This window comes from Triticum aestivum, chromosome 3D, assembly GCF_018294505.1.
Source record: "Triticum aestivum cultivar Chinese Spring chromosome 3D, IWGSC CS RefSeq v2.1, whole genome shotgun sequence".
NCBI classification, from domain to species: domain Eukaryota; kingdom Viridiplantae; phylum Streptophyta; class Magnoliopsida; order Poales; family Poaceae; genus Triticum; species Triticum aestivum.
Window position 1 is genome coordinate 506,419,054 of NC_057802.1, and position 27,648 is coordinate 506,446,701.

Genomic DNA, 27,648 nt, shown 5'->3' on the forward strand with positions numbered 1-27,648 from the left:
TTCATGAATGGATCAATGTTTGGGCATAATGGGCTAGGGATAACTTGCTTTAGTGTTGATATTTCGAAAGACATGGTTGTTTGTTGATATGCTTGAGTATTAAAGTCCTCATGTCAAAACTAGACTATTGCTTTGAACCATATAAAAGTCCAAATGTCCATGCTACAAAGAAAAGAATATGTGATGAACATGTTAGGCAGCATTCCACATCAAAAATTCTGTTTTTATCATTTACCTACTCGAGGACGAGTATGAATTAAGCTTGGGGATGCTGATATGTCTCCAACGTATCTATAATTTTGATTGTTCCATGCTGTTATATTATCATTTTTGAATGTTTTACAATCCTTTTATATCATTTTTTGGGACTCACCTATTGATATAGTGCCTAGTGCCAGTTGTTTTTTTTTTTGCTTGTTTTTTACATCGCAGGAAATCAATATCAAACGGAGTCCAAATGCAGCGAAATTTTTTGTGGATTTTTTCTGGACCAGAAGACACCTGTTGGGCCAAGAAAGTACCTGAGGGGAGCTCTGAGGGGAGCACAACCCACCAGGGCGCACCTGGGGGCCCAGGCGCGCCCAGGTGGGTTGTGCCCACCTCGGTGGCCTCCCGCACCGCCTCTTTGCTCTATAAATACCCCAATATTCCAGAAACCCTAGGGGAGTCGACGAAAATCAATTCCAGCCGCCGCAAGTTCCAGAACCACCAGATCCAATCTAGACACCATCATGGAGGGGTTCATCATCCTCATTGGTGCCTCTCCGATGATGCGTGAGTAGTTCATTGTAGACCTACGGGTCCGTAGTTAGTAGCTAGATGGCTTCCTCTCTCTCTCTTTTGATTCTCAATACAATGGTCTCTTGGAGATCTATTTGATATAACTCTTTTTGCGGTGTGTTTGTTGGGATCCGATGAACTTTGAGTTTATGATCAGATCTATGTTTTTATCCATGAAAGTTATTTGAATCTTTTGAGATCTTATATGCATGATTACTTATAGCCTCGTATTTCTTCTTCGAATCTTTGGTTTACTTAGGCCGACTAGATCGGTTTTCTTGCCATGGGAAGAGGTGCTTTGTGATGGGTTCGATCTTACGGTGCTTGATCCTAGTGACAGAAGGGGAACCGACACGTATGTATCGTTGCTATTAAGGATAACAAGATGGGGTCTATTTCTACATAAATAGATCTTGTCTACATCATGTCATCGTTCTTATTGCATTACTCCGTTTTTCCATGAACTTAATACACTAGATGCATGCTGGATAGTGGTCGATGTGTGGAGTAATAGCAGTAGATGCAGGCAGGAGTCGGCCTACTAATCTTGGACGTGATGCCTATATAATGATCATTGCTTGGATATCGTCATGATTATTTGAAGTTTTATCAATTGCCCAACAGTAATTTTTTACCCACCGTATGCTATTTTTCTCGAGAGAAGCCACTAGTGAAATCTACGGCCCCCAGGTCTCTTCTTTATTATATTTGCCTTTGAGATATATTTTTATTCGCTTTTATTTTCAGATCTATTAATCCAAAAATACAAAAATACCTTGCTGCAATTTTTATTTATTTATTTTATCTCGCGATCCTGCGAGGTCTATTTATCCAATCTACTACAATTTTACCTATCTTTTTACCCGTGAGGAATTGACAACCCCTCTCTTACGTTGGGTTGCAAGTATTTGTTCTTTGTGTGCAGGAGTTGTTTACGTGGTGTTGCATGGTTCTCCTACTAGTTCGATAACCTTGGTCTCATCATTGAGGGAAATACCTACCGTTGATGTGCTGCATCATCCCTTTCTCTTTGGGGAAATACCGACGTAGTTCAAGCCAACATCAGTGAGCATGTGTCCAAGGTCGACTATCCAACTAAAGTCGATCTTGATAGGATGAACAAGTTCGGCATGTGCAAGGTGCCTGGCAGCTCATGCTACCTCGAGTTTGATGAGTGGAAACAAAATGAACCGGTTGGGCATCCTCTCATGAAGATCTGGGTCAGATTCTTTGGGGTTCCGCCCAAACCACTTAACGACTTTCTTGAGACCTGGTGCCTTGGTTCTCTTATTGGCAAGGCCGAGGACGTTGATATGTCATTCACTCGCAAGCATGGCATTGCGAGATTGCGTGTTGGAGTGATTGATGTGGAGGCAGTGCCTGCTTATTTATCTTGGTTTTATGATGGTCTAGGATATGATCTAAAACTTGAGATTGAGGGATACCCATTGGCTATGAACGCAGACAAAGGAAAGGATTCCTCCGATGGCACGGATGGTACTCATGGACGATAGGATGATCTGATGGACCACGATAAGCGTGGAGATCCACCTGCGTCTTCCGGAGGGATGGGACAGTCGTCCACGTCCACGACCCCGGCGACCACGACACCTGATCCCGCTTCGACGCCCATGGCAGGGCTTCGCTTCGGGTCATTTGGTGCTGTTTTGGCGCTTGGGCGCCTTTGGGGTGATCGGGTGGAGAGAGCTAACCCAGCAAAGCAGGAGCTGCCTCCGTTATCGCCCGTCTGTTTCACCTTTTCTGAGGGTGGCTCTAGTATGGCGGCGTCCCCGGAGTCACCTAGGGGGAGGAGCTCGAGGCAGGCGTCCTCACTTCTTGCTTCCCCTACTGATATGGTGGTTCCTTCTGCCGCAGTGGTGGCTTATCCGTCCATGATGCCTCGGAGTGCTGCTACTTCACCAGGCGGCAGCTGTGGGGGAGACTTCTGGGGCCACTTCGACTCTGACTCCACAGGGGGTCACGACTTCACCACAGTTGTCGCAGGAGGTGACGACTGTGGCAGCGACGTCTGAGGTCGTGGTTCAGATGCTGGTACCAGAGGCGGGCGCTCCGGTGCTACATCCAGCCATGACGCCTCGGGGCGCTGCTACTTCACCACAGCTGTCGCAGGAGGCGGCAGCTGTGGGGGAGACTTCTGGGGCCACTTCGACACTAACTCCACAGGGGGTCACGACTTCACCACAGTTGTCGCAGGAGGTGACGACTATGGCGGCGACGTCTGAGGTCGTGGTTCAGATGCCGGTACCGGTGGCGGGCACTCCGGTGCCACATCCCACAGCTTCATCTGTTGTACGGGTGATGAACTTCTTCGACCAAGAGGTGGTGGCCTTTGGAGGGATCCCAGATCCGACCTCTGGAGGGAGGAGGTCGAGCTGGCGTATTCAGGAGCAGCCGGATGCTGATGACCTGCAGCTGGGGCGCGCAATGCGGACGGCCAAGATTCGAGACATTGAGTCTTCTACAGGTTTGTTAGTTAACACCAATTTTCAGTTCTGCATTTTTCTGAGCATGATATTATACATAGAACGGATAAATTGGGCATTTCTCTGGGAGATAGCGAACGTGAAGTAGCTACTTCTATTAATGAGCTTCTTGATATAGAAACGGATAGAACGATGACTATGCTTAAAAATATTGCAGTTGTCAAACCGATGAAAGAGAGTGAGATTAATGAGTTGGGTGTTTGTGAATTGGAGGGTTTATGCGAGGATCTAGTTCCTACGAGTCTTCTTGATTCGGAGACCTTGGACGTGGAGGGGCATGTGGCCACTCTGCAATCATGTGAAGGTCTCGGCGACGATTCCAGTCATGCGGACAGTGAGCTCATGCCAGAGGCACCTAGACGTAAACGTCAAAAAAGGTATATGGCCTTTCAACTGTGCGTCGAAGTGCTAGGATTAAGTTCAGGAAGAAATTTCATGATGATCCATGCGAGGCATTTTTTGGAATAGCAGAGGTCTTAGGGACTTGGCTAAGCGTAGGTTTTTGGCGGAGGCTTCTCTGGAATAGAAGCTTGACTTTGTTGCGTTGCTTGAGACATGACGTCATAATTTCACCTCGCAGTTCCTTGGGACAATTTCGGGTGGTATTTATTTCGATTGGCATTGTTTGCCACCTTGGGGAAGATTTGGTGGGATCTTACTCGGAGTCAACTGCGAGACTCTTGAGGTGGTAAACGTATTCTGGGGTGAATTTGCAGTGAAATTCCATGTGCGATCGAAAGTTGACGGGTTCAGGTGGGCTCTAGTGGCTGTGTACGGGGCGGCACAACCTGAGCTCAAACCAGACTTCCTTGCAGATCTAGTTAGGATTTGTGGGGGCGAGACTCTACCAATTCTGGTTGGTGGAGATTTCAACATTATTAGAAGAAGAGAAGAAAAAAATAATGACAACTTTGATGGCAGATGGTCCTTTATGTTCAATGCGGTTATCGAAAGCCTGGACCTGCGAGAGATCAACCTCACAGGAAGGCAATTTACTTGGGCAAACAATCTTCCGAATCCGACGTATGAAAAGCTTGATAGGGTTCTTACGAGTACAGAGTGGGAACAAAAATTTCCTTTCGTGAAGGTGCAGGCGTTACAGAGGGGAATATCTGATCATACACCCCTTCTTGTTGACTTCGGTGAGGTGGCTCACCGGGGAAACAAGAATGTCTTCTCTTTTGAAACTGTGTGGTTCAAGAGAGAGGATTTCCTTGAGTTGATAGCAAGGGAATGGGCCGCGGAACAAAGGGGTGAGTCCAAGATCAAAAGATGGCAGTATAAGATTAGACATCTTAGACAGTTCTTGAGAGGCTAGGCTAAGAACAATAGTGGCATATATAGACAAGAGAAAGAAAGATTGATGAAGATTATTAACGATCTAGACATAAAAGCCGAGAGCACTTCCCTGGACATGGATGAGCGAGTGACTAAAAGAGAAGCTGAGGTCAGCTTGGCGAAGCTTCTTAGAGAAGAGGAGATGAAATGAGCACTTAGAGCGAAAGTGCGCCGGGTTGTTCAAGGGGATAAAAACACACAATTTTTCCATATGATTGCCAATGGGAAACATAGGAAAAAGAGAATCATACAGCTTGAACAAGATGAGGGTACAATTGTAGGCCATGAAAATCTGAAAATGTATATTTCCAATTATTATAAAAAAATGTTTGGGGCCCCGATAGAGAATTATGTCGGCCTCGATGAGAGTATGGTGGACAATATTCCTCAACTGTGGGATGACGAGAACGAAGTTCTCACTGCCCCGTTTTCTGAGGAGGTGTTTGAAGCGATAGCACAAATGAAAAATGATAAAGCACCTGGTCCAGATGGCTTCCGAGCTGAGTTCTATAAGAAATGCTGGGGGTATTATTAAAGGAGACTTGATGCCTATGTTCCACGATCTGTTTAATGGCCACTTACAACTTTTTAAGCTAAACTTTGGCACCATCACACTGTTACCAAAGAAGGAGGAAGAAATTCGCATTGAGCAATTCAGGCTGATATGTTTGTTGAATGTGAGCTTCAAGATTTTCACAAAGGTTAGCATGAACCGTCTGACACAGATTACCCATTCTGTGGTTCAGCCAACCCAGACTGCTTTCATGCCAGGACGGCACATTCTCGAGGGAGTGGTCGTAGTACATGAGACCTTGTACGAAATTCACTCGAAGAAGCTCGATGGAGTGGTCTTCAAGGTGGATTTTGAAAAGGCTTACGATAAAGTGAAATGGCCATTTTTACAGCAGGCCTTGCGTATGAAAGGGTCCGATCATGCATGGAGGAAGCAGGTTGAATCCTTTGTACAGGGAGGCAACGTCGGAATCAAGGTAAATGATGATATTGGTCATTATTTCAGACGCTAAAAGGATTGAGACAGGGAGATCCGATGTCTCCAATCCTCTTTAATGTCGTCGTTGATATGTTGGATGTTCTTGTTAATAGAGCGAAACAAGATGGCCAAGTAGGTGGTCTTATCCCACATTTGGTAGATGGTGGGGTCTCCATTTTACAGTATGCCGATGACACCATTATTTTCATGGAACATGACCTTGTTAAGGCAAGAAACATGAAGTTAGTGCTTTGCCTTTTCGAACAACTGTCAGGACTGAAGATTAACTTTAATAAGAGTGAGCTGTTCTGCTTTGGACGCGCCAAAGAAGAGCAAGAAACTTATGAGCAGTTGTTCGGGTGTGAATTGGGTTCGTTACCCTTTACGTATTTAGGGATTCCAATTCATCACCGCAAGCTCAATAATAAAGAATGGAAATGTATTGAAGATTGGTTTTAAAAGAAACTGAGTTGCTGGAAGGGCAAACTCTTGTCTTATGGAGGAAGATTGGTTCTTATTAATTCGGTACTCACAAGTATGCCAATGTTTCTCCTTTCATTCTTTGAAGTCCTGGTTGGGGTACGAAAAAGATTGGATTTCTATCGATCTAGATTTTTTTTGGCAAATTGATGAAAACAAGGCTAAATATCGGTTGGCAAAATGGGATATAATTTGTAGACCGAAGGACCAGGGAGGCTTGGGTATTGAAAATCTGGAAGTGAAAAACAAGTGTTTGCTCAGCAAATGGTTGTACCGTCTATCAGTAGAAAGAGAAGGGGTCTGGATTCAACTGCTGCGTAATAAATATCTTTATTCCAAAACGCTCGCCCAGGTTACGGCACAACCGCCTGACTCTCCGTTCTGGAAGGGGGTGATGAGGACAAAGGTCGTCTTCTTTAACAGGACTAAATTCATTGTAGAGAATGGACAGGATACTAGGTTTTGGGAGGACACCTGGTTAGGAGAAACCCCATTAGCCTTGCAGTATCCATCCCTTTACAACATTGCACAACGGAAAGAGGTCTCTGTTGCTACAGTGTTGGGATCCATTCCTCTTAACATGCAGTTTCGGCGGTCGCTTATAGGTCAGCGGTGGGATAGATGGCTACATCTTGTGCGTAGGTTAACGGAGGTTAACCTTTTTGGTGTAGAAGACTCTTTGTACTGGAAACTATCAGGGTCAGGAGTTTTCTCGGTTAAATCCATGTACACGGATTTGATTAATACTGGGAATATCCCGAGGACAGTTCATATATGGAAAGTTAAGGTGCCATTGAAAATAAAAGTGTTTACGTGGTTTGTGCATAAGGGTGTAATTCTAACTAAAGATAATCTAGCTAAGCGTAATTGGGAAGGAAGTAAAAGATGTTGCTTTTGTGATCATGATGAAACAATAGAATATCTGTTTATCAAATGCCCGCTTGCTAAGTTACTTTGGAGAACTATTCACGTTGCGTTTAACGTCACTCCGCCTCTCACGATATCACATATTTTTGAGAACTGGTTGGCTGGGGTAGCGCCTCAGACCACGGCACATATTCGAGTGGGAGCATGTGCATTACTTTGGGCGTTATGGAATTGTTGAAATGACGTCGCCTTTAACAGACAAACCATCACCAATTTTTTGCAGGTCATCTTCAGAGCGTCTACCTGGATCCGTACGTGGTCCTTGATCAGCCATGCGGACCACAGGGCGCATATGGATATTGGGTGCAGTCGATGGGAGATGATTGCACGGGATAGATATAACCGGTTTGGATGGCGGTCTAATAATAGGATAGGTGTTTAGTCATCTAGTCCTATTTTCGCCGGTTGTGGCATTTATTTACTTCGACTTTTTGCTTATGTTCGAGACTACTTGGTTGAATCTTTTATTTTAATAAATGGTTGTGTGCATCAAGAGATGCACAGGCCGGGGGCACGCCTCCTTTTCAAAAAAAAAACATCCTGTGAATTTATCTGACAAAGCAAACGTCACAGCTAGCACTTCTGGCGGTACATCTACTTGGAAAAAGTGGATTTATCTGTGTCTACTGTGGATTTTCATCCTGTGATTTTTTTTAGGAAGTTCATGTCCAGTTTGTGAAGGAAACAAAAGAACATCCTAATTCTGGAGCTTTTGTTACCGTGGAGGAGCAGTTCCAAGATATGTGTATGAGCCATGTTGTTACAATTCCACAATCACCTCATACAAATGTTGTCTCTGTTTGGAGTTCAGGACCTGACAGCTCCATGGCTGCCCAAATAGACTATTGTTCTGCCCAGTTAAGTACTCCCTCTGTTAAGAAATGTAACATCGTCTAGAACACTAATGATCTAAACGATCTTATAGAGGGAGTAGATTTGAAGTGGCCGAGTCTGATGAAGATGAGGATGTTTTGGGGGAAGAAGACACACAACTTTTGCCTGTGTAAGGGCCTGTTTGGATCAGCGTTTTGGTTTCAAATACCTTCGTATAAAATACATGCCTCGGTCGGTCGTTTCGTTTCCGGCCAGAAATTGCTCATTAGCCGGTAAGTTACACCTGTAAAGAAAACACCTCCGTATAATTTTACACCCAATCCAAGCGCGGCCTAAATGGTTGCAGCTTTGGGCTCCATTAAAACATGCCTGCTCAGCTCAATGGAGTAGACTAATTCTGACACAAATTGAAGAGTGCTAAACCTGCTACTGACATTTCCTCTAAGTGGGGTCCAGTTATTATCCAGAAGCCTAATACCAGAAATCATGGTCATGTGGATATTATGGCCAAAGCTACTCAGAAGAAAAAGAATTTGGAAATTCGCAGGTCTTTCAAAAGGGCGGGTTTGGAGAAGCACCAGATGCATTCTGTCCAAGTTCAGTGGGTTTCTCCATCAATAAAAGGTTCTCTGCGACAATGCTCAGTCGGTGCTTCCCCTCAGGTGCCTGCTGCCGCTGGATCGTCGTCGAGGAGAGAGATTGCCTGGGGCTAATCCTTCCCCGGGAAGCGACTGATGAAGAGAGGCGCCAGATTCCGATTTCTAGCACCAACTGGTACCAGGTACCAGCGTGCCTGATGGACCTGTGGGGTGTGCTGCTTCTTCAGTCTAGTTCCTGGCCTGAATACTTACAGTATACATTTCTAAAACAGCCGTATAATGTACTGCCTCCGTCCCAAAATATAAGATGTTTTTACACTTCAATTTGAACTGCAAAAAACGTCTCATATTTTAGGACAGAGGTGGTATGTTTTAAAGAGATCCCATGCCCTCTCGGTCTTATGATACACCCAATTAGTGATGTGATTCATCTTTCCTTTTTCAGTCTTGAAGCTACACAGATTCAGTTCAGTGCGATCATGTACCATTCACAATTTCAACAGCCACAGTTTGCTGTTAGGCTGGACGCAGAAATTTATTTCAGAAACTGTTTCTGCACCCTCCGAGTGCAGTACAGCAGAATCAACAGATACGTACATGCAAGTCCTATACAAGGTCTACTGCTCCAAAGCAAATCTAAGGTGAAAGGAGCAATAAAACAAAATTATAATTGAACAAATCCACCCAAGGATTTGCAAAGCTCAAGCCGGAGCAGCACGGTGCAACCGGAGCACCTAGTGAGCACTACAAGGAAGAGCAGAAACAAGCAGAGGTCTCAGGCACTTGCAACCGCTGCGCCATGTAGAGACAAGTCACCTCACGAGGAACGGCAAGCTTCTGATGCTTTCAGAAAAGCTCGACTGCGGACCGCCTCGCGATTTCTCAGTTCCATGTTGTCAGCAATCCTCTCCCCCCTCCGAAGTTTGGCAAAAGCAGTGGTCAGTTCTGTCGCCTCGATAACACGAAGCAGAAGCACCTCCTCTGCACTTGCCCACCAAGCCCAATACCATATAAGCATCGTTCTTCAACTTCAGCCACCTCCAGTTCAGCTTGTAGTAGCATATATGTTAAGAGAGAACCAGCACACTACCAATCTCCATCAGCTGCATAGTTTGACTGTGCATGCCACTGTCTGGGCCCAATACTTGAGCCTAGCTTTCACTTCCTCTGGACTATCACCTATCAAAGCAAATAGTTGCTGATCAGCCGTGAGCAGTACATCATTCGCAAGGAAATACAATCTCACAATTAAATTAACAGCAAATCAAACAGATATGGAGAACATGCTTTGCAATGCTGGGGTCAGGGTAGCACGATTAGCGCATCATCGATTTTTTATATATATTTTTAGGAGGAAATATGAGTTGGAGGGAGGAGCACAATTTTCAGTGGGGACTGCTCTTGCTTTGCTTTGTTGTGAAGCTTGTCTTGGACAAGACAGTTCCCCTTACCAAGAAAAGTGAATCGATGACCAAGTCACATGTTCTGTTTTTGGGGGGATATGGTCTGCTTCTTTTATTTGCCTGTCTCTCACCTTGATTTCCCAAATAATAGAACTGTAGGATTGGTTCTCATAATTATCACATAATTAAAAAAAAGGAATTTGTCGAAATTTTTCTTTTTTTATTGTTGAATAATGCCAAATCAAATAAAAAAATCCAAAAGTAAAAAGGAAATGAATTAGTTAATTCAATAAGAGAGAAAAGGGGACCAGGACTTGAATTCGTTGCCCAAGCGAATCCCATTCAATCGTTTACTCATGGAATGAGTCCGTTGGAAAGTTCAATCAATCTTTTTTTCATATACATTTTGCCTTGAACACTAGTATTGCTTTCTCCATTCTATGCTCAACCTATTTCCTTTTTTTTTTCATTCGGCATCAAATTTAGATGTAACCAAAACCATGGGATACACAACAACCGAAAAGGTCAGTAGAATCTTGGGAGTGCCTACCATCCTAACCTTTTATGAATAGCCAAAGAAACGGCTTACAATTTTCCACGCCAGACATATTACAGACTACACCATGCAAAGCACCATCAAGACAAGGGCAAAACTGAAATCTATAGAACAAGAATTGGCCGTATCCTACCAAGAGTTGGTGAGGGCAATCGTAAGTTCGTAACTCACCGCGAATCAACTGAATTGACATATTTTCAGTTGATCGCCTCAAATTTGTACACCAACTCGGCAACTCATATAAACACAGCAGATCTATCGTAGTCCCATAACAAAAAGAATGTCGCAACTTTATGAGTTCGTAACAAATAGTACAACTGTTGTTAATGAGCGAGCTTTTTCAGAGGAAAACAGGGATGATCTAAGTCAGACATTAATTTCAACTGTTGCTTAATACTGGTTACAAATCCCTCATTTTGCAATAACCTGGATGCATATTGTCTGGTACAAAGTATTGAAGCATGTATATCTTATATCTTCAGAATACATGTTACGGTATCAGGCATGAAACCTCAATTTAACCAAGCAAATCCAGTAATCTTTACCAAAGTTTACTTCTAATCATCCCCAAATCAGAGAGTCCGCACACTGAAACAACAGAGAACAAAACCCACACCCTCGCATCGCTCCAAAACTGAAACTTTACCAAGAACATAAACAAACAGGTGTACAGGGAACAAGTCTTACCAGGGCCGGAGATCTTCCAGTCCGGGATGGGCGCCGCCGCCGCAACGGGCTCCAGCTGCCCGACCACCGTCCTCTGCTCGTCGAGGAACCTCCGCGTCATGGAGTAGCAGAGCTCCAGGCCGGGGAGCGTCCCGCAGAGGCCCGGGATCTGGTGGTAGGAGAAGCCGAAGCCGAGGTCGAGGCAGCCCTTGAGCTCCTCCAGGTCCTCCTCCGTCAGGCTCCTCGTCCTCCCCACCACCACGCCGCCACCACCACTACCAGAGGCAGCGGCCGCCTCGAGCATGACGCAGCTGCCCCCCATCCGACGCCTCCGCGGCTGCCGGCCGTTGCTGCCGCCTCCGGACGCCGGCAGCTGCGGCTGCGAGGAGAAGTAGGAGGTGGAGGAGATGGCCGCCATTCTCTCGTTCTCTTGCGACGGTGTCTTCGTCTGCGGTTTGATCTGCTGCTGCTTCCTCGGTTCGGTTTTGGCTTCTGGTTGTAGAGCTTTGTGCCTCGGGTTGGCTTGGGTTTTGGCTCATTTATAGACGGGCAAAGAACTCGCTGGCTGCTAGCTGTGCTGGAAAAAAAAGGGTTTATTTTTGGATTTGTTTGAGCCTTTTAGGTGGGTAGTAACTCATGGATGCCTACCTTTTCTGGCTAATTTTGCGACGAAAACCCTTTTTGGAGTGTGATTTTCGTTTCTGTAAAGCTGTCTCTCCCCATTAAAAAACAGAAAAAAAAAACTGAATCTATTTCAGCCATGCTATGTTCGGACAATATATAGTAGCCCACTGCCTGTCTATTTTTCTTTTGCAAGGGGAAAAAGAGTTTTATTCCATATTTAGAGAGTTACAGTCATCGAGAGGCAAAAGATCCTCAATACATGTTGGTTCAAGGTGCATCCATGCATCCAGCAAGCAGCGATCGGCGGCAGTCAGCCGGCGTGGCCAGAGGGCGAGTATGCAGACGGTGCCGAAGAAGGGGAGGAAATAATTTAGAAGTGAACTTGGATTCGACTTTTGGAACGAAATTTGTTGTGGTGACATGTATTTAGGGTTTTTGTGAACCTTTGTATGATGGCATATAAGCAGTTCCCTCCTTCCTAAACTCCGTCGCATCTAAAAGTTATTCCTACCTCCGCCACTGCTTTCCTTCGTATCACTAAAATTCTTATGCGACATCTCTTACAAACAACTTAAGAACGACTATTACACATGTTGGGGCTGCATTTTCTTTCTTCTAAATTAAAAATAAAAGAGGGTGTGTGCGTAATAATTTGTTACTCTACATCATGGTCTGAACGAGTGTTTCCTCGGCAGTTCTGTGTGGCGGACAAGGATTAGATAAAGCGTGAGCTTTGTGCTAACACGTCTTTAGTGATGGCTGATGAGTGATGAGTAGATCTCACTCCAGCTGCTGCTGTTCTCCAGCTACGAGACATGATCAGACGCGAATGGTGGATGGAGGAGTCATGGAGCGGACCGAAAATTACGTGCACTAGGACGTTGCTGTCATGGACCTGTAGAAGAGAACGGGCAACTCGCGTACGTACGTGGCTTTACTGTCCCGCATGCGCCGCCCCTCAGCACATCATGATCACTCCCACTCCTCCCAGGTCTGTCAGTGTCACGGCTCTTTTACAGTTTTACTTATTACACCCTCGACCTAGTATAAATGATTGCATCCCCTCACATCACCTCCGTGCAAAAATGACAGGCTTGGCATCTTCGTAATCGTCGGTACCGTGGCGTGAGCCACATGCGGTGTTCACCAAGAAGCGAGAACTAGGTTCGGAGGTACGTGGACACGAGGTGGTCAGGTGGACCGCGGCGCCTGCACCCACACGTGCCATGTGTGGATAAGTGCAAGCATCTGGTTAGGACTTGTGGCGGAGGAGCCATCAGCGAGCGCAGGGCCGGCCGGCCGCCGGTGACCCCTCGCGCGCGCGTCCTTGCGGAATCATTCTTGTGGTGTGGGGCTGAAGCCGCCGTGACCCAAGCCAGTTCCAGGGCCGATCCCTGGCCGCTTGTTTGATCGCCGGCACGTCCAGCCACACGCACGACGCGGGCGACCAACCACATTTCGCGCTTGGGAGCGACCACACGTGATTCTGTTCGGTGTTCCATGGCGCCGGAGGGCACGACGGCTACGTTGCACCCGCCCCGCTCGTCCTTCAGCCGAGCGCCCGAGCCAGCTGCGTGCGACAGTGATCGATGCACATGCACGGAGGTCGGAGCCTCCATCGGAGATGTTTATGCCTGTTATTTATGTGAAGGACTCCACTCTGGCATGCCCCTTCGTTCCGAATCATGAGATGTTCTAACTTTTTTTTCTTTCTAAATCGGATGTATATTAGATGTGTTTTAGTCGAAAATGTCAAACGGAGACCGAGCTCCATGAAGGCCTTTATTTAAAAACTTCAAAACTCAAACTTTTCAGTTTTAAAAAATCTTGAAAATAAATGCACATGTACCTAGATACATAATGTACATGTGTGCAAATTTTTAGGTCGAAATACATTAAAAATTAAAATATGAGCTACACAAAAAGACAAATCTGAGGCTTTTTAGCATATGTACTGTTCATCTTTAAAGTCCATGATTTTGTTTTTTTGTGCAACTCGCAATTCGAAGTATTTCATCCTGAAATTTTTCACACATACACTTTACATCCTTGCATACATGTGTAGTTTTTTTCAGAATTTTTTGAAACTGAAATTTATGAATTTTGATTTATTTTTTTTCAAAATAAAGGGCTCCATGGAGCTCGGTCTCCAAAATGTCCTACTCTATTTTAGTGTGTTTGTTCACTAATTTCAGTCCGTATGTAGTCCATGTTAAACTTTCCAAAACGTCTTACAATTCAAAACAAAGGTGTTATTACTATGCTTTGTTTTTCTTATTTTAGATCGCATATGCCTTGTTCTGGAATACCAGGCATGTTTATGCAGAGCGGGATTTTTAGGTGCATGTCTGGTGTAATCATCCAGGGATCTCATCATGGGAATTTAACCCCCACCCCTGCAATGACCACAATGTTAATGCCGGTAGTTCTGGCTCCAAACTCGATCATACCAGGATTTTGAAGTGCTTCAATATTGTGTTAAAAGAAGTAAAAAAAACTATTAAAGTTGTGCACCCAACTCCCCATAGACACTTTCTTTTAATATGAAATTATAATGTGACATAGATAATGGAAGCATCTAGCATGTCACAAAGTTTCAACTAGAAATTTCAAATGTAGTTAGGGAGACAAAAATTGCAAAAAAATTATCAATAGTGATAATGTGCCAAATCTAAAACCCAATTTAAATTGTGTACTATTCACAGTCAAATTTTTCCTTTTTTCTTGACTTGTGTTATGAATTTTGATTCATTCTTTTGTGACTTGGTAGATGCTTCTATTAATAAAATTTTATCAATAAAAGAATTATGTGCAGATAAAAAGGTATGTAGAGGGCGAAGGTAGCTAGGGGAGAAACAAGACTATTGAAGGGAACTAGATGGGTTGTACAAGGGAATTAAGCCAGGGACTTTAGCCATGTTTGAAGAAAATCGAGGAACTCAATTCTAAATGCAAGTGAAGGAACAACACACTCCTTCCTAAAGAGGGAGGACCAAGAGCCCGATTTAGGGTTTTTGAAGCAATAATGCTCGCAGATGGCCGAAGTAGTATGTGTATAAACTCACATCGAGGAAAAAGTGTTACACCCCCCCCCCCCCCCCCCACACACACACATAGGTCCAAAATCCGTTAGTCAAGATAGTTGATCCTATTTGGGATGCTATTCTGAAAGACATCGGTTCATCAAAAGCTTGTGATGAGAGGGCTAAATGGAACATATTAAGAGGCTTCCGAAACTCCAACACAATCATGATAACGATTTGATCATCAAAAATAAACAAGTGTAACCTGGGAAATTGTTTGCATATCTATCTCATCCAACGATCAAACCTAGAAGAGCATTATTTGTTGTCTAATGAAGCAAGAAGTAAAGTTTTAGAAGTTGGGGTTCGGTTTTATTACATCACACCACAAATGGATCCCACAGCCCACATGTGTAGCAACATGAGGTACCACTGACTCGTTAAAGTAATTCGGGACAAGTTTTTATAATTTGTGAATGTATTTCATATGGATGGCTTCATTATGGATATGAATGTTAGTGATTCCAAGATATCCAGAGTTATCCAACTTCCATGCTTTATCCTAGGTAGCTTAGGTCTACTAGAGAGCTCAGATTTACCCCATAGACATACGCATCTGGCTTTGAATACCACCAGGGAGCTTCACGGTTCAAAGGAAGAAAGTAGGAAAGGAAGTAAAGATAGCTTTGATGACAATGATACAACCTCCACATGAAAGAGAAGAAGAGAAAGAAATAAGGCACATCTCAATTTTATCAACAAGGGGAGTTAAGTCTCTTATTCTCGGCTTGGTTGGACCAAGGGGGAAACCAAGGTTAGTGAAGGGAAACCATCAAATCCTACAATCGAAGAAATCAAAGATGTTGAGTTTTATCTTTTGGGTGTTGAGTGCGATGAGTCACAACTTTTCTAAGTTAACCCAAAGACATGTTGGCAGCTGAAAAGATTCAAGGCGGCCTTTGACACACGAGTTGTGAATGAAAATATCACATGATTATTAAATCTTTGTTACGATTAAGAGCCTAGTATATATAACATTAAATATCTATAAATGACCAAATTTGCAATAGCAAAGATATGCAAAAATGGCCCAGTAGTGTGCACCATGTAGAACAAAAATTAATTTGATCGGTGGCAGCTAATTTTAGGATGCTAGCCTCCTCCCTGAATGCCATACAAGTTATAGTGAACGGTATCTTAACCAGAGCATGCTATCTTACAACAAGACACACAACAACAACAAATGGTTGAACCCACTATAATATGTAAGATACATTTGAACAAAATAGGGACTAAAGCAGTGTGTGGTGATTCGGTGACAAGCTCCTCAAAAACATCTAATATACTCTAGATTTTATATTTGCATGGATCTAATATAAAATTCTTTTATCAAGATATTTCTTATAAAAATAACTTTACAAATATCTACTTAAGGTATTTAAGGATACACATAGACATATACACTATATTCATGCAAATATCATAAAATAATACGAGAACCTATGTGTGCTTTTGTCCGTTTTCTTATTGTTCTCACATTTAGTAGGATTTGATTTATTCATATATTTTTAAGACATGGATATATTAAAAATGTATATTTTGTCACAAAAAAAATTCTAATTTATCATAATTAGCATATATTAATGACAAAAACATATATTAATGTTTAGCATAAATTATTATATTTATTTTGACTCATCTTGGCCTCCAAAATATGTTTGGACCGCCCCGTGAACACCTCCTTTAATGGATAGACATATATGCCACTCATTGCATCATACTAGGGGTTGGGGTGCGCCCATGGCGCGCCTCTTGACACAAAGTTGTGCGCACTTTTATTACTACAGCGCCTCGAAGCGTCTCATGCGGCCATTTTCATACGCCCACACACATTAGTCCTTGATTGTTAGCAAACAAACAGTAGTTGATAGCATCATGATATTTGTTTTATATTTTCTTTAAGAGTGATGAAAGCTTTGGCTTCACTAGTACAAATGCCAGTGCGTTGCACCGGACAAAAAAGGCGCACAATCTGCTTCATGTGCCATTGTGGATCATTTTTGTGTCCAATTTAAATAGACATTGATAATTAGGTTAATTTTGATAATTTTCTTATTTTTAATAAAAGTTAACATTTTCATAAAAATTGGAACACTATTTCCACGAATGAGTTACCAGTTCGGTACATGAAGAGTTACCAGTTCGGTACATGAAGACATCCTCCTTCAAGACAATCAAGTAGTACTGAATTCTAAGCCCGAAGTTGACAGTTGGATCGTTCTATAGAATCCAAGTAATGAATTTAAGTTTAGAAAATTAGTAATACAATGTGTAACATAAATGCTTGAGTTTGTTTTATATTAACGTAGAATTAGAAACTGAAATTTGAAATGTTGCATTACCTATTTGGTCAGGACTTCTATGTAGACAATATTCTTGGTGTATGTCTTGCTTGTACTGGTCTTATTCATCTCCTTTTGTGTATGTGTGGCGTGTATTTTTCTTCTTGTTTGCTTACTTGTCCAGAAGTTCAAAATTGATGATGATAAATTTCACAATTAACTGATTTTACTTGTCCACAAGTTCAAAATTTCTGATGATAAATTTTATGTATATGCATGGCAGGTACCACATTGTTCGTAAGGATATTGAAGGATGTTGTATGGAGAGATGGATAATAGAGTTAGTATATATTAATCATGTATAAGGGGATAAGGAATATACTTATGGCTCCTTGGCTCTGGTTGGGTCGGTAGCTTGGAGATTGCTTGTAGATTGATCTGCTCTGGTTGGCTCAGTAGCTTGGAGTATACTTGGAGATTTGCTCTTCTTTAGAAATCAAAATCAATCTGTGTAACCTGGGCGTGTATTAAGTTGCCTATACTTTTTTCTGTGTACTGATTTAGGCGTCCAATCTCTGAGAGCTGGGTACTTTATATTAGTCCAACTTTTGCTGGTCTGAGTTGGTGTATGGATTTGCTTCCGATTGGCGATTTTTTATCCCTTCCACGTCCGTTCCAGTAACTTGTTTCCTTTGTAGTTTGTGATTCCGTCAAGGACACAAACTGTTAATAAATCACTGCAAAAGCCGGCTGAAATCTCAAGAATGCAAGCTGTTTGATTGGAACAAAATTGTACATTGGACTATGCTAATGCTGATTCCTGGGTATGGTATACTTCTCCTCTGTCAGTCGATTAACTTAAGATGCATGGATCGATAATATTTGACATCTACAGCTCAGCATAAAAACGCTAACATGAAAGAAGTCATAAACTAAAAAAAAAATCTTATCCACATGCCAAACCAACAAACATCACAAAGAAGTAAAAATAAAATAAATACACATGCTGAGTCTACAATGAACATCTGCAGCATTAGTTTCAGAAGACTAACCTCAACATATACACATGCTCTTCCTATGCCATCACTCTAGAGAAATAGTAGAACCAGAAGGGGATAAACCATACTGCTAGCTGTTATAGTTGTACGTGCAAGTGATTGTACTCTAGAAGCTAAATAGCAGAGGTAATGCTCCATCGAAAAAAATTCAGTGTTAGTCTCACAGATGATCATTGGTGTGTTCTTGCACATCCGGCTGCAGTGAGATCTGGGACCATCTTTTCTGGTCCTGCCATTTTAGTTTCTCGTGTTGGTGATCCATTGGAATCCCCCTTGGCACTGGCTTTGACCCCGACCTACTTATCTGGGATGCCAAGATCATTTTCTGCAAACCCTTCTCTATGGAGGACTTCATTGCAGTTGGCTGGAATAGTTGGAAGCAAAGGAATGTGAGGAACGGCCACATGAAAGAAGTCATGTGAACATATCAGACATGGCTGCCTGATAGAACATTCTTCTGAACAAAGCAGGTTGTACAAGGACTACAAACAAAGTACTCCCTCCATTCCTAAATATAAGTCTTGTTAGAAGATTTCAATATGGACTACATATGGTGGAAATGGGTGAATCTCACTCTAAAATCCGTCTATATACATCTGTATCTAATCCACACTGAAAATCTCTAAAAAGACTTATATTTGGAAACAGAGGGAGTAGTTTCTTATCAACATGCTGAACCCAAAAAATGTCACGAAGAAGAAGAAAAGAAAGATCATCTGCAGCATCAGTTTCAAACTTTTCTATCGCTTGGCTCGCAGCAACTCATGTGCAATGTCATGAGCATTACCAAATTAATGAGCTAGAGCATTTATCAGTAAGGAGAAAAGTGATGTACCAGGCTCCAATCAGCCTCCTGGAATGAGGTCAGGAACTATCCAACTACAGATCAAGATGCATACAGTGCGACATCCATACGCCACCAAGAAGTAGTCATTCGCCAATCCAGCGGCAGTGACACCCTCCTCCGAGACACTCTGGGCGAGCGGCTTTCGTTTAGCTGCTTCTTTTACTCATGTTTTCCATTGCCCATTCAAATTGCTCCCCTGTTCTATGACCATTTATGACCCATTCGTATTTTTAACAACTCTTGTTACTTTTTTTGTAACTGAAGGCATGCGACTAAATTGCCTCACTATCACACAAAAGCATTACTATCACACAAAAGTATTATGAGTAGAGTTGCAAATACACTTTCAAGGTCAAGAGCATAGCGCCCAACACCACCCAGAAGGTTAACAGAGAAAGCATCATTGTACTGGTAATGAAGGGGGAAAGGCATCAAAGAGAACACCTATAGAAGGATTAATGGAACCTGACTACTGGTCCCTTCTTTTGTTTTTCATGATTGCAGAAGCTTAAGTACTTGCTATCTAGAAAAAACATTAAAACTACTTACGAATCCATTGCACCTCTATCAAGATAAATCACACTGTAGGTGTTGGTATCTATGATCATTCCCCTATTCATATTCTGAACTCCGGTCACACATATAAGATGAGCTTTTTGTTCACATACTAACGGAATTGCTTCTATGAACTACTTCAAGCACCACAGACTTGAATCAACTTTCAGAATTGAATTAACGCGCACATAATTAAGAGCTGCCTATGGTAAGATGTGATCTCTATTCTTGAGGTCCAACTAACAGCACACCGGTGATCAAGTTAAGCAGCATGTATAACAAATTATGCAATTTGCACGCGTTCCTAGCAATATCATGTAAATGCACGGTGTCTCGCACCAATATATCAGGGCTGAGGGGGTCAACTTACAGTCTACGCATCGGTGTCATCGAGCATTATTGGTGGCATGTCCGAGAGCCGAACCTGTTTGGCCTCCAACTGAGTTCAATCGGACACCTTTGGCACCTACACACAGTAGACATCAAAACCAGGCCAAATCAAACCAAGCTCACACTAACCTATATAGCTCTACAGGAGGGCAATCTATGGTGATGCTGCAACTAATTAATCTGGGGCCGAAGTATCGGAGATGCCGTCAGGGGAGTGACGAACGCTGTCGATGTTGACGCTGTTAGTATTTTGCTCTAGTGAATTAAAGAAGCATCAAGTGTGCCCGTCCCCGGACCCGCTCATGCTCCCCCTGATTTCATCGGCCTTGTTGATGAGCGAGCCACTGCCGACGACATGAACTCATGCAGCAGCGACGTGCATGACCATTGGTAACATCTAAATTTATCAAATCAATCATGTATTTTTGTGTAACGTCTGCTTTTGGAATAAGAAATTATGACCCATTAAATATGATATTCGAACTTAGTCTTACCAATCCACATATTTTTTGAGAAATCTCCACTGATGATTGTAACAAAAGAATTCAGTCGACATAAAAAGTCAGTCACGCTTCAAATCTTGGGGCGTGCATAGCCTGTTGGAGGCTCGAACACAAATAAGCTACTAGAACCATGCACTCCCTTTGGCTGTTGGTACAAGATGATGCAAATTATTTATGACAATCCATTAAGCGAATTACCTATGATAATCTGAACCAATGAAATTACAAGTATTGAGCAGGTGTACTGGATGCAGAGCAGCTACACTGTTTAGTCTCAGAAGGCAAAAATATTGAACATACTAACAGAAGTGTAGCATCTATGAATCTAGTTGAAGCACTACAAACTTGAATCAACTTTCAGAATGATTTGCACTTCCCACTTGTGTGGCAGACAAGGCCAGCCAGCCAGGGGACAGAAACAATAACTGAAACAGGGGCTTCTATTCATTGCTTTGCTTTCAAGGGGATACTACCTCTCGTGTAGCAGCCGCGCAGGTGACATTGGACGGCTCGACGAATGTTCTTCTTCCGCCGGCGAACTCGGCAACGACACTGGATGTGTCGTCGGAAGTTGCAACGTCGACGGGATTTGATGGAGATGCTGGTCGAGGGCGCAACCTGATGGAGATTTCGGCCGAGGCCCTTCCTTCTTATGGTAGCCATGATGGCATAGAAAATGTATTACAGACTACTCTTATTACTTCGACAACCCTCCACTGCCCCCACTGAGCCGACGCTCGCGTTCATCATCGCCTGCTTGAGCAGATGTTCATCGGCGCCATCGTAGTACTGCTCAATGTAGACCACGTCCCTCTTGCGGGCGTCACATAAGACTGTTCTTATGACGCCATAATATGTTATGCAGTGTCAAATAGAAAGATCAAGTGTGGAGATAGTCACCATCCACTGGCCGGTCTTGTAAATTTTGTTGCCGCTGATGATTATTGATTTTTGAATGCATCAGAAACCAATTTTTTGCTTCAATAAAATCTGGAAGAGAAACAAAGACAATTGTGTAAATATCCAGAATTGCAACTGAACATATGTTCCATTCAGATCAGTACTAAACTTCTTTGGAGATGTGACATCCAATGTTTGGCAAGACCGCAAATGATAAAAAGGGAGAGATGGGAAGAAAGATATTACCCGACAGCCGCCCCCCTTCCCATAGAGACTTCTGCACCGTGCACACTCAGTGGTGCTCGCCATCGCCGTACATCGCTTGCGTAGCAGGTGGTGCTTACTTTGACCTGATAGTCGTTTTCATATCTCTCTCAACTCCGGCATTATTAAATTTGGCATCATCGTGCAACCACTTATCAATAGGTAAATCATGATGTATTAGGACAATTGTGCAAATCATAACTCAAGCTAGAAAGACACCTCATTTTATTAAATGAACCAAATGTTCTGGAAGTTAATTCAACAAGACTAATTAGAGGGTCGATGAGCAATAACCTTAAACAACATCTTTTGTAGAAGAAAAACAATCAGCAACAACAACTATTGTGTGGCCTCTGTTTGTACTCTGAACACAAATGTGAAAGCGGATACATCCATAAGATAGCATTTGCCAAAGATGAAGCCCCAAGCAATAATCAGGTTTCCTGGAATTAAAAGACCAATTAGATGTTTCAGGGGAAAAATCACAGGGAATTTTCAAATGCATCCAAGAATCATGGACAAATGTTGAATGAACCTTCCGTCTGAAATGTCATAGTGATATGTTTGACAGCACTATGTTCCGAATAACAAACCACCTCTGCAACATTAGCAGAAGTATGCCCGATTTCTGGTGAAATAATCACAATAATCAGCCAGTAATGACATGAAAGTACCACCCATCAAAGTGAACCCAGCCTGCAAAAGAGTATATTTGAATTACTTTAATCAACCCATGATTAGTTAATTAAAACCTGCTCTCCTCACGGGGTTGATTAAACATTCATACATGTGCCTCCTGACTCTTTGTAGACCAGCAGATAGTGCTAGATGGGAGCCCTCCAACAACCACAAGATATCACAGGCCAAACAACAGCTTAATTAATTTCTTCAGAGAAGGAAAAAAAAGCAACAACATTTCAGCCTTTCAATCCTATTCGATGTAATCAACTTTAAAACAACAATGATATCATTCAGCTGACCTTATAAATCTGAGTTCACTTACCATGACCAAAGGCCAGACCAATTCTTTGATACTTTGAATTTTCGAACCAATATTCTCATCTGCTTTTCCTCTCTATTTATTTGGAGGTGACAAGATGTCATGAAAGTCTCCATCTCTAGCAACCCTGGCTGTTGCAGTCCAATGAGCACATACAGAATTCAGGAAATAAAAAAGATTACTTGTGAAAGATGTAGAAATCAGGACTGAGTCAAATGGAGTATAAGAGTAGAAGTGGGGAAGACGAAAATACCTACAGCAGCCATAGGCAGCAGGAACAGTTAAAACGAGAATTAAATTAGAGCGGAAGGGGATTAGAAAGAGGAACTCACGGGGAGGTGCGACCAAAAGTGAAGGGGAATGAGATGGCGCATGTCCTCCTGCCGAGTCCGGATTGAGGCCGCGCTCATCGGCTTGAGCTCCTACTGCCGAGGTCGGATCGAGGTCGACGGGCAGAGCACGGGGCGGCCACATCTGGGCCAAAACGCGACACGGACGAGTCGCGGCTGGCTGCTGCCTCTGCCCTCCTCTTCCTGCCGGGGGAGGGCGCCGGTGATGAGTCGCGGCCTCCTCTTTCCTGTCGGGGGAGGACGCCGGTGGTTAGTCGCGGCTGGCTGCTGCCTCTGCACCCTTCTTCCTCCCGGGGGAGGGCGCCGTGCTGACGGCGGCTGTGGGAGATGGCGCTGGTGAGTGGTGGCGGCGGCAGGCAAGGGAGAGGGAGAGGAATCAGGGGATGGACCAGGGGGAGAAGCCAACGCGTCAATCGAGCGGGTCCAGTAAAAAAGCGCACAGTAGCAGGTGATGACGTGGATGCAGCGAGGGGGCACCCTTACCGCGACTGTTAAAGGGTTTTATAATATAATAAAGTTCACAAGGAGACTCTATTTGGGACAGCCCAATATGTGTGAAGAAAATCCTAACTAAGAAACAATCAATTAGTTCATTAAGTCTATTACCTAAGGGATATACTCCCTCCGTTTTTATTTACTCCGCATATTAGCTTTGATCAAAGTCAAGCTTTGTAAACTTTGACTAAATTTGTAGACAAAAATATTAGTAGCATATACAATAACAATTCAATACCATTAGATTCATTATTGAATCTACTTTCACATCGTATAAATTTGTTATGATATCTATTTATATTTATTTCTGTAAACTTGGTCAAACTTTAAGAAGTTTGACTTCAGTCAAACTCTAATATGCAGAGTAAATAAAAACGGAGGGAGTACAAAATACGGGTTCGGCTCACCTGCAGGGCTCCTGCAGAAGTTACTGTGCAGGGCCAGTAAAACGGCGCCACGTGCCCATTGTGGACCAGCAGCTCTGCTTAATTAGATTTTAATTGTAATTCTAGTGGGAACGGGTGCTCGCCGGCCGGCTAATCTACGACGAGTTGAGTACAATCCTTTTCTGGGAAGCAGTCGAGGACCATACCGTGTCGCTGTGTAGTTGAATGACGCCTGCGGTTCCTTTTTTTTCTTCGCCACTACGAAGCGCCCGTCACCGCCGACGTCCCATGTCATGTCCGCCACCACCGCTTATCTCCTGCCCCATGCCGTCGGCGTTCCCTCCTCCCAGTCCGCTTCACCGTCGATGGAATTGAGAAGAAGCGCTCTTAATTGGAAGATTGGAAGCCATCTTTTTCGAGTTCGGTGGAGGTGAGCGCCACCGTGTTGATATCAGCGAGATTCAGTTTTCCTCTTCGGATTCATGTACAAATACACCCAGCCAACTCTAGATCGAGACAACAACTACTTCTAGGCCAGGGAACGAAAGATCTGCAACATCATGTTTCTCAACTGCATCGCCATGCTCCCGTGCACCTATTTCGCAACCATGGTTTTGGATGCCGGTGCCCGGCGGCGACCGATCGCAGCCGCACTAGCATCCAAATCATGGTCGACTGGCCGTAGACGGCCTCGCCGGAGCTAGCAACGAGTCTCATGTCTGTGTTTCTTTCTGTATCAGATAGCGGAGCGAGGGGAAAAACAAATCTCGTTCTCATAGGCGAGGCGAGGAAGAAGATCGAAGCTTCAAAGCAATTATTATTTTTGAATATGTAGAAAGGGTAAATATAATTAACTGGAGTTGGTCCACAATGGGCACGTGGCGCCGTCTTACTGGCCCTGCACAGTAACTCCTGCAGGGAGCCCTGCAGGTGAGCCGAACCCACAAAATACTCTGAGTGACACCCAAACCTCCTGATCCACAGACCAACCCAACCTATGACGGAACCCTCAACAACATGCCGAGTTATATATTAGGAACCCCTTCTAATGGAGCTCCCTTTGAGGTAATGGAGCTATGAGCGACATTGAGAGAAAACTAAATTATTTTTCACCTTAAGAACTGATAAGATAGTGGCCGTCTGCTTGGAAGAAAGGCTCACGGAGGATGAAAAAGTTGGAAGAAGACCCTATAAGGGTATACTATTTATTCAGAGAAGCCCGCCTTCCGGTAGCGCTTTTAATACTCATGTTACTATTCCTATTTTTTATTCCTGCTGTATTTACTTTCTGTCTTGCCTCTATGCCTTCCTGGTGAGTGACTGTACCAAATAATGGAGGTCGTCAAGTTTCTCAAGATGAATAGGCACCTAGTGGTATCTGTTGAAGAGAGCTCCGCACCGATGACAACGGTGATTTGTTGTATCGGTTTTGTTTTCTGTATATGATTTTTTTCAGCAGCTAATACATTTTGTCTCCATTGGTCTCGTAGCTATAAGAGTTGGAGAAGGAAAATTGCTTGCCATACATTCAGATAGCAAGTACCAACACTATCTGTAGCCCCAGATAAATATGTTTATTAGGTTATAACTTTTGTTTTATTTACTACTCTCCCTGTAAACAAATATAAGATGTCTTAGAAAAATTATCTAAAACATCTTATATTTGTTTACATAGTGATCTGAAACGTCTTATATTTGTTTACAGAGGGAGAACTTGCTAAACTGAAATTATGATGAAAACTAGTGTCTCTGTCTTTTCCTGTTATGATCAGGTTCTAAGTTTTCTTATATATATACAAACGATACTTGTCATCTGTTCGGAATCACGTCTTATTTTCCATTTGGCACCGATGTAAATCCAATAAAATCATGAAATACATGTGTTCATGGGATCCCCTGCATTCTTAGTCTGATTATCATACTTCGGTCAACAGTGCTCAGTTAGTTAGGTGGCCAATGTTTTTCTTCGCAGTCTTGACACTTCTTATATTCAGCTCAGTGGGATCATATGATATTGATATCCACAATAACAACAGCCACAACTCGTTGATGAGCTGGACAACGAAATTTGTTTTAGGATAGACTGTTTCCACACCTCTGCAGTGCAGTGCAGTACAACACGATCAACACATATGTTCATCAAAGTCCTATACAGTGTCTACTAGTTGAAAGCAAATCAAAGTCGAAGGAGTATGAGAACAAAGCCATACTTGAGCAAATCTACCGACAGGTTTTAAAGCTCAACCCGGCGTAGCACAACCCAAGTGGAGCACCTAGTCATCATTTTACAGGGAAGAGCAGAATCACTAGCAGGTCTCTAGAATTTCATGCTACTTAGATCACCCATGATGAATGAGAGTGGCAAGCATCTGACGCTTTCAGAAAAGCTCCGACGACATATCGCGTCGAGAGTTCTTACTCTTCCGTGGTGTCATAAGTCGTCTCTCTTTCCGAAGCTTTTGAAAAGCACCGATCTGTTATGTTGTCCCGACGGCACGCATCAGAAGCGTCTCCTTAGTGTTCGCACGACATGTCTCAGCCATATAAGCAGATTTTTTCAGCTTCAGGCACCTTAAATCATAGCGCCATGTCATGGGATGAATCGGCAGACTCCCTTGTCCGGACCTCCACTAGCTGCAGAGTTTGACTGTGCATGCCACTGTCTGTGCCCAATACTTGAGCCGAGCTTTCACTTGGTCTGGATCATCACCTATCAAAGCCAACGGTAATTGATCAGCCATGAGCAGCAGATCATGTGAAGAAGAAATTAAACAGATCTCCATAACAAGCTTTACATGTGTGCAAAAAACAAGTCTTACCAGGGCCGGAGATCTTCCAGTCCGGGATGGGCGGCGCCGCCGACGCGGCGGGCTCCAGCTGCCCGACCAGAGTCCTCTGCTCGTCGAGGAACCTCCGCGTCATGGAGTAGCAGAGCTCCAGCCCAGGGAGCGTCCCGCAGAGGCCCGGGATCTCATGGTAGGAGAAGCCGAAGCCGAGGTCGAGGCAGCCCTTGAGCTCCTCCAGGTCCTCCTCCGTGAGGCTCCTGGTCCTCCTCCCCACCGCGCCGCCACCGGAGGCCGGCTCGAGCATGACGCAGCCGCTCGTCCGATGCCTCCGCGGCTGCCGGCCTTTGCTGATGCTGGCTGTAGCGGTGGCGCTGGACGCCGGCAGCTCCGGCTGCGAGGAGAAGTAGGAGGTGGAGGAGATGGCCGCCATTCTCTCTTTCTCTTGAGACCTTGTGGTTCTGATGCTGCGGTGCCTCAGGTTGGCCTGCGTTCCGGCTTATTTATAGACAGGCCGGAGAACTAGCTGTACTGGAAGAAACAAAGTTTACTTTTGGATTTGTTTGGTACTCCTAGGTACTCGTAGTAACTCATGATGCCTACCTTTCCTGGCTAATTTTGCCAAGAAAACATTTTTGGAGGAGCTTTGCTACACTTTCGTAAATTAAGCTACAAAACTTACCTATGTGATCATGTAATCTTCATAGAGTTTTTGTAGATGTAGCAGTTTTGTTTTTGGAGTGTGATTGCCGTTTCTCTATACAAAACAGAAGAAAAAACTGATTCAATTTTTGCCACGCTATGTTATAGGCATGTGCAATAGTTCTCTAATCTATACTACTATTAAACAAGCAAACATGTTCAGGGGCGGACGAAAACTCTGCCAATGAAACGTCCCGCGCCCCGCGTCCACCCAATACATCGCTTCCCTTACCTAAAAAAATACCATCCCGAAGGAAAATACAATCCGAACGTGCAGGACCCATGGTTAGCGATGGAAGTTAGGGTTAGGGCGCTGCCGCACTGCCCCATACCTTCATCCGCCATCCG

General features: G+C 43.6%; 2 protein-coding genes and 1 long non-coding RNA gene across 9 annotated transcripts; all 3 read right to left on the reverse strand.

Annotated features, from left to right (window-relative positions):
- Window positions 1-8,947: 8,947 nt before the first annotated feature.
- LOC123080045 (uncharacterized) lies at window positions 8,948-11,600 on the reverse strand. The gene is made up of 2 exons (XM_044502904.1): window positions 11,100-11,600; window positions 8,948-9,632 (listed from the first exon to the last, which is right to left on the reverse strand). Exons 1-2 carry the CDS (start codon window positions 11,494-11,496, stop codon window positions 9,553-9,555), a joined length of 477 nt encoding a protein of 158 aa, XP_044358839.1. The 5' UTR covers window positions 11,497-11,600; the 3' UTR covers window positions 8,948-9,552.
- Window positions 11,601-18,039: 6,439 nt separating this feature from the next.
- Window positions 18,040-23,364, reverse strand: LOC123080047 (uncharacterized). 7 transcript variants are annotated; one of them, XR_006438220.1, is made up of 8 exons: window positions 22,917-23,360; window positions 22,372-22,715; window positions 22,120-22,280; window positions 21,567-22,027; window positions 20,894-21,410; window positions 19,898-19,993; window positions 18,961-19,168; window positions 18,040-18,489 (listed from the first exon to the last, which is right to left on the reverse strand). It is a non-coding gene; the product is annotated as an uncharacterized lncRNA (long non-coding RNA). The 7 variants fall into 7 exon arrangements; XR_006438217.1 differs by lacking the exon at window positions 18,961-19,168 and having other exon boundaries at window positions 22,917-23,355; XR_006438219.1 differs by lacking the exons at window positions 18,040-18,489; window positions 18,961-19,168; window positions 19,898-19,993 and having other exon boundaries at window positions 20,606-21,410; window positions 21,567-21,735; window positions 21,879-22,027; window positions 22,917-23,364.
- A 2,506-nt stretch (window positions 23,365-25,870) lies between these two features.
- On the reverse strand, window positions 25,871-27,066 carry LOC123080048 (uncharacterized). The gene is made up of 2 exons (XM_044502905.1): window positions 26,635-27,066; window positions 25,871-26,525 (listed from the first exon to the last, which is right to left on the reverse strand). Exons 1-2 carry the CDS (start codon window positions 27,029-27,031, stop codon window positions 26,446-26,448), a joined length of 477 nt encoding a protein of 158 aa, XP_044358840.1. The 5' UTR covers window positions 27,032-27,066; the 3' UTR covers window positions 25,871-26,445.
- Window positions 27,067-27,648: the final 582 nt, after the last annotated feature.

What these genes read in the sequence shown, in the direction of transcription:
- LOC123080048 (XM_044502905.1), bottom strand. Translation starts at nt 27,031, where the DNA reads ATGGCGGCCATCTCCTCCACCTCCTACTTCTCCTCGCAGCCGGAGCTG. An exon ending in CTGGAAGATCTCCGGCCCTG is followed by an intron (nt 26,526 to 26,634) that starts GTAAGACTTGTT and finishes TGGCTTTGATAG; the next exon opens with GTGATGATCCAGACCAAGTG.
- LOC123080045 (XM_044502904.1), bottom strand. Translation starts at nt 11,496, where the DNA reads ATGGCGGCCATCTCCTCCACCTCCTACTTCTCCTCGCAGCCGCAGCTG. An exon ending in CTGGAAGATCTCCGGCCCTG is followed by an intron (nt 9,633 to 11,099) that starts GTAAGACTTGTT and finishes TTGCTTTGATAG; the next exon opens with GTGATAGTCCAGAGGAAGTG.